Here is a 12,891-nt window from a genome sequence, read left to right on the forward strand (position 1 = left end):
TATTCTCCTTCTATCTATTTTTCTTCTTCTTTCATTTTGCTTTTCATCCACCCAGACTGAATGGCAATGATTCCCCAAATATCTTACAGTGGATTCTGGGATGATTCCATTGAGAACAAGCCTACTGGGTTTTCCATTCTCGCGCAGTGTTAGTTCGTGCTCTGTCTTTAATGGTTTTATCCTCAATGGAACTTTCATTCTACTTCTAGTAATACTATATACATGTATTATACTTCTGTATCTGTGTAGGAGGGTTTGATTGTGTAAATTTCAATGAAGCTCTTTCTTTTTGTTTTGGCCTACTAGGGACCATAGGGTTCATCTCTCAGCTAGGGTTTTCTGCTTTTTCTTGGCCTTCATCTTCTGGCTGTGAGCCTGCTTCCTCTCATCAGTCCCCTTAGGTCTGATGGTGCCTGTACACTTCTTGCTTGTGAGAGACAATGGGAAAACTACCTGCAGGATGGCCTTGCCAGTATTGAGTTTGTTTCTCAGTTGTCTTTAATGGGATGTGCAGTTCCTCTAAGTCTGATTTAACAGAGACGATCCACTTGGGTTTGGACGCTGTCCCCCTACTTGTCACTGTGAGAATCCTGTTGGTGAACCTGGAGTGATTCAGGTGGGTCATGTGCTCATAGAAGGTCAGCCGCCTTTTCCTCATACCTGTGACTATGTCTTTCTGATCTTCGTAGAGCTCGTTATTTTGCCTGATTCTGTTGGTACCGTCTTCCTCTCTTATGGGTCCTAGTATTCTCCTCAGGATCTTCCTCTCTTTTAAGTTCTAGTTTCCTAAGTGGGCCCTTTCAATTCATCGAGAGCCACTCAGAGGCATAGAGTGCAGACGGTTTTACTATCGAGTTGTAGTGCTTCAGCTTTATATTCTTGGATAGGTACTTGGAGGTATAGATGTTCTTACAGGAATGATAGGCCCCCTCTAACTTATTGCATCTGGCTTCTATGGTCTCACTTGCTGAGATCCATTCACCCAAGTACCTGACTGCAGGAACTTTACAGATAGTATTGTTTCCTAGTGGGATTGTAGAAGAAGCCTGCTTGATATTGGTGATGAGCTCAGTCTTCTGTATGTTGAACTTCAAGCCGGTTTTTGCTACAGTACTGTAGAATAGCCTCGTCCATGCTGTTGGCCAATAGTGTGACATCATCAGCAAAATTTGAATTATTGTTATGTCATTTGGTCCATTTTCTTTAATCTTTATCATTGTTTCCTCCATCTTCTTAGTCTTAATTTTCTTTTCACACATTTTTATCCATTATGGTTAGAGAACACCACAGCTGATTTCATGAATTACATGGTAGGAAACACAGCAACAGGCCACAACTTTTTTTTTGGAAATGATTTTACTGTACCATTACTAGTTCCAGGTCTGAGTCCATTGTCAGATGGTAGCGTTGATTTCTTGGCAAGGCTTACATTGTGTCCTAAAGTATAACCAAGCTTTATTGATTACATAATTTACAAATGGTTTCACATTGTATATAAGCTCTGCACAGTGAACGTGTACTTAATTCATGAAAATCTCTCCTTTACATCTACTGAGTGGGGTAGTGCAGTGTTTAGCACACTGGACTCGCATTTGGGATGATGATGGTTCAAACCCGTATCCAGCCCTCTTGATATAGGTTTTCCATGGTTTCCCAAAATTGCTTAAGGCAAATGCCTGGATGGTTTCTTCGAAAGGGCACGGATGATTTCCTTCTTCTTCCCTGATCTAAGACTGTGCTCCATATCCTTTACATGTTATATAAGAGATAGGTTTGATTCTCAGTTTTTATCCATGCTAATCCGTGAGATAAACTAAATACAAGAGAAGATCTACCTTTGTTTACATTGGCTGCTGATTTGATGTGCCAAAGAATGCGTGTGTACAGACATGGTAAACTTACAGACCTACTGCAAAGAAAGTTATTTGTAGTAAGATAATTTTAAAGCCATACATTTAATTTTGAAAGCTCTCTCTCTCTCTCTCTCTCTCTCTCTCTCTCTCTCTCTCTCTCTCTCTCTCTCTCTCTTTTCTTTTCCTTTTTCCTTTTCCTTTTTCCTTTTCCTTTCTTTTTTTTTTTTTTTCACTTCGAATTACGAGTGGTTTGAAATTTTGGAGGTACATTTTGTTTCTTCATTCAGGACATGGTCAGGTTTACAGTGAGTGTGGTTGTAATTTCTAATTATTCTAACAAATCAATTTGTACTCCTTTTTCTGCAAAATGTAATATTTCTAAGTATTCGTCAATGCTCATCTCTGTGTTTTCTGTGTTTGACCAAGTGAGCAGTGAAGGTTGATTTATTTGGGTTGTTTAGCTTGAGAGCATCGACATGTTCTCAGTATTATTCATAATTTTGATATTTTTCGCATGGAATATCTTGGTACTGTACTCATTTCTAATTCTGTAGTGAATTTATTGACGGTGTCAGAGCTGTAACCATTATTGTGGGCCATTAGTTTGATTGTTTTTAATTCTTGAAGTTTTCCTTCAGGGTCCAGTGAGATTTGTTCTATTCTTACGTCCATCGCTTTATAATGTGCGTTTTATGTTGATCAGGGTGATATGATGATCTTTCGATTGTGACATTATTTGTAGTGGGTTGGTTGTATATTTTAAATTTATGTTTACCATTGTATTTACCAATTTTTAGATCCAAGAAATTTACTCCATTATTAGTTTCCAGGGGCAGGTGTGGACTCTTACCAAATCTATTGGTTATGAACTGTAAGGAGATGGGCTGGATAATAAACTGACTAAACCAGAGGTTGTACAGAGTTTCAGGGAGAGCATAAGGGAACAATTGACAGGAATGGGGGTAGAATAAGAGTGGGTAGCTCTGAGGGATGAAGTAGTGAAGCCAGCAGAGGATCAAGTAGGTAAAAAGACGAGGGCTAGTAGAAAACCTTGGGTAACAGAAGAAATATTGAATTTAATTGATGAAAAGAGAAAATATAAAAATGCAGTAAATGAAGCAGGTAAAAAGGAATACAAACATCTCAAAAATGAGATTGACAGGAAGTGCAAATTGGCTAGGCAGGGATGGCTAGAGGACAAACGTACGGATGTAGAGGCTTCTCACACCAGGGACAGATACCGCCTACAGGAAAATTAGAGGGACCTATGGAGAAAAGAGAGCCACTTGCATGAATATCAAGAGCTCAGATGGAAACCCAGTTCTAAGCAAAGAAGAGAAAGCAGAAAGGTGGAAAGAGTATATAGAAGGTCTATACAAGGGCGATGTACTTGAGGACAATATTATGGAAATGGAAGAGGATGTAGATGAAGATGAAATGGGAGATATGATACTGCGCTAAGAGTTTGACAGAGCACTGAAGGACCTAAATAGAAACAAGGCCACGGGAGTAGACAACATCCCATTAGAACTACTGACAGCCATTCAAGAGCCAGCCCTGACAAAACTCTACCATATGGTGAGCAAGATGTATGAGACAGGCTAAATACCATCAGACTTCAAGAAGAATATAATAATTCCAATCCCAAAGAAAGCAGGTGCTGACAGATGTGAAAATTACCGAAATATCAGTTTAATAAGTCACAGCTGCAAAATACTAATGCGAATTCTTTGCAGACGAATGGAAAAACTGGTAGAAGCCGACCTCTGGGAAGATCAGTTTGGATTCCATAGAAATGTTGGAACACGTGAGGCAATACTGACCCTACGACTTATCTTAGAAAATAGATTAAGGAAAGGCAAACCTATGTTACTAGCATTTGTAGACTTAGAGAAAGCTTTTGACAATGGTGACTGGAATACTCTCTTTCAAATTCTAAAAGTGGCAGGGGTAAAATACAGGGAGCGAAAGGCTATTTACAATTTGTACAGAAACCAGATGGCAGTTATAAGAGTCGAGGGGCATGAAAGGGAAGCAGTGGTTGGGAAGGGAGTGAGACAGGGTTGTAGCCTCTTCCCGATGTTATTCAATCTGTATATTGAGCAAGCAGTAAAGGAAACAAAAGAAAAATTCGGAGTAGATATTAAAATCCATGGAGAAGAAATAAAACCTTTTGAAGTTCGCTGATGACATTGTAATTCTGTCAGACAGCAAAGGACTTGGAAGAGCAGTTGACCGGAATGGACAGTGTCTTGAAAGGAGGATATAAGATGAGCACCAGCAAAAGCAAAACAAGGGTAATGGAATGTAGTCAAATTTACTGTGTTTTTATATTTTCTCCTTTCATCAATTAAATTCAATATCTCTTCTGTTACCCAAGGATTTCTACTAGCCCTCGTCATTTTACCTACTTGATCCCTTGCTGCCTTCACTATTTCATCCCTCAGAGCTATCCATCCTTCTTCTACTGTATTTCTTTCCCCCATTCCTGTCAGTTGTTCCCTTATGCTCTCCCTGACACTCTGTATTATCCACGTCCCACCTCCTTAAATTCCCACCTTTGTGCAGTTTCTTCAGTTTTAATCTACAGTTCATAACCAATAGATTGTGGTCAGATTCCACATCTGCTCCTGGAAATGTCTTACAATTTAAAATCTGGTTCCTAAATCTCTGTCTTACCATTATATAATCTATCTGATACCTTCTAGTATCTCCAGGAGTCTTCCATGTATACAACCTTCTTTTATGATTCTTATACAGTGCCTAACCACCATAATTCTCACTCTGTATCTGAGATGTAGGGGAGGATGTGAGTTGATGATATCAATAAATTGTGGTATAGTGTGTTTGCTGTTGTATTGGAAATCACTCTTAAGATTTCAGGCAAGGTATTAGATTAGCATTGTAATGTAGAATGTCAGTCCCCAGACCCACCTAGGAGACAGTGTAGTCGGCAGTGGCTATTTTTTCTGCAATTATTGCCAAAGCAATTCAAGATCTAACAGTCCATCAGAGCCAGGTGGGAATGGAGCAGGGCACCTGAGACTTTGGCTCAGCATGGCCCAAGCATACAACTCTTACTCCTTCATGCTGGAGGTGGATTCTGCATTGTCAGCACACAACATGCAGTTATAGCAATACTTTTTAGAACATGATAAGGCACCTTATGACAGAATTTAAGAAAAATTGTAGTTACCTTCATTTAACCATATTATCAGTTGCCCAACTCTGGGAAGAAACCATCATAAAACTGAAGCAAGATCTTAGTGTTAACTTCAGTAGCTTTGTTGGGATGATACTGAAGCAAATAGTAAACTGCTACCATGTATAGATCCTGTAAGTGTTGGAGGATCAATGCAAAAAATGTGAATGAAGTAATTAAGGTAGGGAAGCTGAAATGTGCCTATAAATCAGATTCGCATTTCTCCGAAAGTAGATGAATAAAATACAGTGGAGTCCAAAATGAATATGGAATAGTATGAGAGTCATTCAGTAAATTCTTATAAAAAGATAGAAAAACTGATTATTTTGAGATTTTTTTAAAAAATTTTTCAGCATAAACTCGTTTTAACTCTGTATAATTTTCCAAGCATTGTCTCAACTTCTTTAAGCCATCTGCAAAAGTAGGATCTTGTAAGGTCTGCAAAATAGGCATATGTGGGCAGTGACCTGTCGGTTCAATGTGACTGCCATTCACCAAGCCATTTTTCAAGTTTGGAAATAAAAAATCACTGGGCCCGAATACTGTGAATACGACTGAAGTTGCAATAATTCAAACTAGTAATTCCATAATTTTGGCCATGAAAACTGTACAGCTGTACTCTGGGACATTGTCATGATGGAAGATGATGATTTCCTTTTTCAAATGAGGATGGTTTAACCCCACCTTTTGCAATAATGATGCACTAAACTCTCCAGTTATTATTTGTTCCTTTTTTAAGTAATTGACATGGATGATTCTGTGTGCATCCCACTGAACTTTGGCCATCACCTTGCTTGATCAATTTCCCCATCTTTGCCTTCATCGGAGCCTGTTTGCCCCCAAAACCCCACTGTTTTGATTCTACCTTAGTCTTTGGAGTATAGTAGTGTATCCATATTTTGTCCACAGTTACATACTGACATAGGAACTTGGCAGGATTGTGATGGAAAAGTTTCAAAAAACCCTCAGCGTGGAAAGCACGGTTGTGTTTAATCTCCACTGAGAGCTAATATTGCACTCATCTTGCTGAGATTTTTCTCACACCAAATTTTTCTGTGCAGATTTGAAAACTCTGTACCTTGCCATAGGCCTGTGGCCTTAACTATTTCGTGCACTTTGATTTGTCGATCAGGCAAAACCATATTGTAGAGGTTGTCAACTATTTTGGGAGTGGTAACTTCCACTATATGTCCTGAACAATGTTCATCTTTTGTGAATGTGCGGCCACATTTAAACTCATTAATGTAATTGTAAATAGTTATAAACACAGGAGCTGATGTGCCGTGAACTTCATCTAACTCAGTTTTTTGACATCTTTCAGTGTTAATTCTTTTAAATAGAAATGTTAAATTACTGCTTGAAACTCACTTTTTCCTCGTTGAGAAATAAACACTAGCTTGTTGCTTCAATTGATAGGAACAATGAAACTAAGTGATGGATACGGCTTCAACTTCATTTGCCGTGAAGCAACAGATTATGCTTATTACCACCAAATCATTTCGGTACTGTGAGTGCCGTCTCTTGGATGTTCTAAGGTCTTATTGATGTACTCTTGTATTATATTAGCAAAAAGATGTAGTACAAAGATGACAATAATACTTTGAAAATCTATATGCAGGAAATAATGAAGATTTAGAGCTGGAGAACACTGAGGAAGTTGATCTGGAAGAAGAGGGAGATTATATCTTGTGCAAAGAGTGTGACCTTGCAGTCATGGACGGTTAAAATCTGGGAAAGCTACTGGGGTTGATTATATACCAGTAGAAATCTTAAAGGCTACTGGAAAACAGCTACATGGAGAACTGTTCCAACTCATACATGTTATATAAAACCAGGAAGCTCCCAATATAATTAAAAAAAAAAAAACAATTATTACAGTGCCAATACCAAAGAAGGCATCTGCAAATAAATGTGCATGTAATACAGCCATGTTTGGTAACTCATACATCCAAGATCTTGACTTCTATCATTCTAGGGAGGACTGAAGACGTGGTGGATGCAGTATCATCCTGGACAACCAGTTTGGCTTTAGAAGAGGTGTAGACACATGAGAACCAATACCTGCCTTATGATTAATTCTTTAGCGAAGACTAAAGAAGGCTAAAGATACAGGGCTGTTCAATTTCTCCTGTCTCGTTCAATGGATTCATTCAGAGGGTAACAGCTGAAGTTACCAGCTGCATAGACAAATATCTTGGAAAAGACATAATAAAGATGTTTGTTTCGGGTGTGCTTCTGTAAGGAAGAAAGGAGGAGATGGAGGAGGAGGAGAATAAAAGTGTACCCCTCATCTCTTTAGAGAGATCATGAGGTTTCGTCTGCTCTTGGTAACTGAACCTAGCAAGAAGCACTTAAACAGACTTTGTTGTTCAAATATCTCGTGATAAATGCCTTTCTTTTAATCTGAAGTTTGCCTGAGATGCTATTAGTCATTTTAACCCTGGATGGCTTATTGAATGGTTCTTCTGAACACATCCTCCTCCTCATTGTACAGGCTTTGCTTGTTCAGTTGTGAGTTTACAAGCTAATTTGCAGATTTATTGTGAGTTTCAAGTTGGGAGCAGTGACAAGCTTAAGTTATTGATTTCAGAATCTGATTCTGAATTTATCCCTCCTGAACACTGAGATGAGATGAAATGGCGTTCATCAGACTCTCCATAGGTAATTGCCATCTGATTTTTCTCGAGTAGAGGACCCACCATTGAGTGGTGTTTCTCGCACACACATTTCATAAGGCCAGATTTTAAATGATTCTTTTTTTTTCGTTTGTGGTGAGGGCAATTGCAAAACCTACCTCTTTAGTAAAATTTGTTATGTGGTTAATATCTGAGCAAATGTAGAGAAGTACCACATCTGATGAGTGTTGAAACGTTTTGCTGTGACTTGTCCTATGTTATATTACACTGCACTATGTAGTGAATGACATAAAATAGAGTAGATGGTTACGTATGTTGCTCAGTGTGAAAATGTCATCTGTCTGAGATGTGGTTTTCTTCACTAGTACTGTATCAAGGAGAACATTTATCTTGCTGATAACACACACAATCATGAGCAACTACCCAGCAATTTCTGTCTGCAGAAAACATATCTATATGTGGTTTCATTTTTGACACCATGAAAATAAGTGATTGATTTGTTAGCTGAAGCCGGCCGCCTTGCCCGAGCGGTTCTAGATGCGTCAGTCTGGAACTGTGCGACTGCTACTGTCGCAGGTTCAAATCCTGCCTCATGCATGAATATGTGTGATATCCTTAGGTTAGTTAGGTTTAAGTATTTCTAAGTTCGAGGGGACTGATGACCTCAGCTGTTAAGTCCCATAGTGCTCAGAGCCATTTGAACCATTTTTTTAAAAATTTTATTTATTTATTATTTTTTTGGGCAGCTGAAAATGTGCTTATTTTCTTCATAATTTGTTGTAGTACAAATGAAAGAACTATAAGGTGCCCTATACTAAATGTTATTTGCTGTGTACTCCCTAGGAATTTAGCTATCAGACAGTTACTTACCAAATTTGTTTGTACTTAGATGATAGTGAATGACAAATCAAGAATTACTTTAAGATAACTGAAAATAGACGTTTGATACTTTACATAAGTTGTACATAGATAACCATGTATGAATAAAACGGAAAAAAATTATTGTTTTTGGTGCACTTCTGTTTCAGTTTGGAGGTAAATTGGTCACATTTGCAAATGAAGCTCTTCCAGCCCAGCAGCAACAGCAGCAGCCAGTGCAACAGTCACGTGTTGTGCACTTGTGCCGGGTGGTGACAGAGCCAGAGATTGTAGCTCGTTCCAACCAGTTGGAGGCTGCTCTGCAGTATGGGCAATTTGTGGACTACTGTAGGACCAAAGTGGCCAGCAGCAGCACGGCACATGAGAGGGCTGTGTGGAGCTTCCTTCGGGCTAGTTTTGAGAGCAACCCAAGGGCCGAGTTTCTCGACTTACTCGGTTTCAGGCCGGATGAACTTAATGTTAAGGTTTCTGTTACATTTTGACTCCATTGATATTCCATCAAGGAAAGCATTTTCTAACATATATATTTTCCATTGCTTTTGAATTAACATTAGAAAACATGGAAGCATGTGCCCCTGCATGCTTTGATGCTGTGTGAAATTAGAAGCATTAAGGAAACATCGACATTTCACCAAATGTATTTGTAGTTAAATGTTTTGTAAATGTTTTTAATACCAATTTTATCCTTATTTTGGAAGTTACTTTCGTGCATAATTTAAAAAAAATTGTTTCTATTTTGAATATGCTAATGCTGTACTAATTGTTGATTTTGTTAGTTCACTCCTTGTTATTTTATATTTGAAAATCAAAAATAGTTTGTAGCGACAACAATATGATCAGTACTTGTAAATTAAATGTGACACAATGGGGTAGAGACAGTGTCAGTAAGGAACTGTCCTTATTGACATGAAATGTTGTAAATCATGACTGTACAATAGGAAGAGGTTATCAGTGTAAAGCAGTTCGGCAGAAGTGGTAAAAATACAGAAGTTAGTGTGAAACTACAGTTTTTCCATTCAAATGATTTATCCCACATATTGGGCTACATTTGTAAAGCATGATACAAAATAAGTCAGAGGAAAAAAGGCACCTGTGCAGATTGTCATTGCTGCATTTTTAGATGGTTCTTCAGGACCCCGTGTTTAACTGACGGGTGGTATTCATTTCTTTATTCTACTCAGAAGGTGATAAGGCACACGAGTTAGATGTGTCGCAAATACTAACAAAGAGATAGAGGGGCTGGCCAGTACTTACCTCAGCTCAGTACAGCCGATAGATACACAAAAAAACAACCAAAAATTTACGTTCATAGCTTTCGGAATAAATGTTCCTTCATCAGGGAGGAGAGAGGGGAAAGAAAGGGAAGAAGGGAAAGTGGATTTAGTTACTCACAACCCAGGTTACGAAGCAACACGGAAAGGAAAACAGGGAGGGTAGCAAGGATGGAGGCATGGTTGTCAGAGGGAAGCCAAAGATATTCTACTGTAAGTACTGTGCCAGGTTCTAACCAAAGAGGATGCATACAGAAGTAAAGAGGTATATAGTATATACCCTCCCCGTCACATCTTTATGAGATTTTCCATTAATTATTGAGTTAGATGTGTAGTTTGTCATCAGATAGTCTATTTCGAATCCTCATCTAGCTGTCCTGAATTAGGTTTGCTAGAACATTCAAAATCGAGAATGACTTTCTTAGGAGACCACAGATAGCTTCTCTATCATTCTATCTCACTAGCCTTCATCAAATTATTTACAAACTGTAATTTAAGGCATCCATTTCAGTTCCTCATCAATATTCACATCCAAAGATTGTGAACATTCCATTTTAGTTACTATGTTCGCCAACCTTATTCTGCTGTTTCTGATTAACAAGAAGGAGCCGGACCTTGCAACCCATCAGTTTTGAGCATTTGTGAGATACTTGTCTAGGAACCCTCAAAAGTTGCCCCTGTGGAAATGTTTAGGTTACAATGCCTGTGCCACTACATGCAATCAATTTTGGATCAGATGGAATTGTTAGAACACACAACAATTAGGAAATTTTATTTATACCTATCAGATCTGCAATCTAATGGTTTCTAAGAAATCAGAGAATTGGTTATTTTAATGTCACAAATGTACATAATTAGAAAAGCCCACACTAACTGTTGTGGTTGGCAAGTGGTATGAGGCCTGTATAGGTAACACTCAGAGCATACAACAATGATCACACTTTTTACAATATTTTTTTATTCTTAGGCAAGAGGATGTAAACTGTTGTGAAAGTTATAGATCAGCGTAGGCATCTATGAACTTTTATGAGACATGTTTGATCGTCTGTACATATTGTATTTTTTGTATTCTATATGTTTTTTTTCTCACAACATATATTACTCTTTTTTGAAGATGAAAAAATGACCAGAAATGTTACACAATTACAATCTTTTTATTGTATTTTTTCCGTTCAGCTATCTAAATTGTATAACTCGAGGCTTCCGAAATGCAATGAAAAAGATGGTCTCTGTATATCCTCATAGGGAGTACTCCTAGTTTATGTACATTACACAGTTGCCATAGATATTTCTCTTTCTCTCTTTCTAACAACAAGATATGTTTCATATAGTGTTATAGCACATGTGCTATGTGTCAAAATCAACCACGAAGAGAAAGGTGTTCATGAAGGTAAACCATAATTGGCATAAAATATGTGCATGCAGGAAAATTGCTTTCGGTTAGAATGCTTGGTGTTAAGAATTTCTCAGCCTTCTGTGCTTTTATGATGAAATTTAACGAAATCGAGTTAAGAGGTATATGAGCACTCGTTCATCTTCACTACTGTGGAGCACATCTCTTCTAGCTGAACAAATGCTCATAGCTCTTAAGGTGTGCAAAGTAAATAAATAAATTCTCTTGCCAAAGAGTTAAAAATATTGACAAAACTGTGCCCGAACCTGTATTGTGTGTGATCTGAACATGGCCCTTGTAGCACATGCCCATCTTCTCAGAATGGGATATCCTTATCACGTTTGTTTGCAACAGTTCAGAATATTTTACAGAATGCAATTAATCACACACACACACACACACACACACACACACACACACAATTTGTCTGAATGCGAGCTGTCTGTTTTCATTCTGTTTTGTGTGCCTGTCAATGTCTTTATGTGACTGTTATTCAGGGAGCTGCTATCCTCACTTCCGAATGATGTATGTTCTATCAGAACTTTCCATATCATATTTGTATTTTACAGAATGTTACTTTAGAAATTGTCAAATCAATATTTACTAAAACAGGTGGGAAATGCATACCATAACTTTGACGGAAAAAATTGGTTTTTTGTGGTAATTTAAATTCCCGGTGAATAATTTAAAGAATAAAGATAACAGCTCACTAAATAGCATTTGTGTTGAGTTGGCAAAAGGCTCATAGCTTTTGGCTATATGTATACCATAAAGCTCGGGGAAAAAAAAATTGTCCAAAAGCTAGCAAAGTTCTTGGTCTTGTTGATGTGCTTTCAGATGGCTCAGTGCCTTTGCTATTTGGCAAGTTATCATTATTCTTAAATTATTTGCTTATATTTAGTCACTGAATGTAGGAGTCTAGACCCATTTTTCTGCTTTTGAATGACGTTCTTGTAATCCATTTTCCTGCATCTTCAGAAATTGCACAAGTGTAATGATTTTGACGTAATTACTCTATTTTAATCACATTAGGTTGCATTTGTGCCTCATAATTATACCTAACTGTATTTATGGTTCTTCAAGCTTCTAGACTTCTTTGAATGTGGCATGAAATACCTTTATTCTGTAAATAATGAGAGCAATGCTTATTCCACCTATTCTATTTAACAACTAGGAAGTAAATAAAATAGAAAGAAACTTCCACATGGGAAAAATAAGAAAGATTCCAAGACTTACCAAGCGGGAAAGCGCCGGTGGACAGGCACAATAAAATAACACACAAACGCACACTCAAAATTTCTAGCTTTCGCAACCAATGGTTGCTTCTTCTGGAAAGAGGGAAGGAGAGGGAAAGACGAAAGGATGTGGGTTTTAAGGGAGAGGGTAAGGAGTCATTCCAATCCCGGGAGCGGAAAGACCTACCTTAGAGGCGCGTGCGCGCACACACACACACACACACACACACACACACACACACACACACACACACACACACACACACGCGCGCGCGCCCATCCATCATGTGTGTGTGTGCGCGCGAGTATACACCTATCCTTTTTTCCCCCTAAGGTAGGTCTTTCCGCTCCCGGGATTGGAATGACTCCTTACCCTCTCCCTTAAAACCCACATCCTTTCGTCTTTCCCTCTCCTTCCCTCT

General features: G+C 38.3%; 1 protein-coding gene across 7 annotated transcripts in view; it reads left to right on the forward strand.

Annotated features, from left to right (window-relative positions):
- Positions 1–12,891, forward strand: part of LOC126336448 (protein transport protein Sec31A) — a 147,536-nt gene that overhangs the window by 45,161 nt on the left and 89,484 nt on the right. For all 7 annotated transcript variants that reach the window (XM_050000154.1, XM_050000152.1, XM_050000150.1 and 4 more), the window contains exon 10: positions 8,720–9,034. In XM_050000154.1, coding sequence (XP_049856111.1) covers positions 8,720–9,034 — 315 coding nt within the window. The remainder of the gene's footprint in view (positions 1–8,719; positions 9,035–12,891) is intronic.

This window comes from Schistocerca gregaria, chromosome 2 (genome assembly GCF_023897955.1).
Source record: "Schistocerca gregaria isolate iqSchGreg1 chromosome 2, iqSchGreg1.2, whole genome shotgun sequence".
NCBI lineage: Eukaryota > Metazoa > Arthropoda > Insecta > Orthoptera > Acrididae > Schistocerca > Schistocerca gregaria.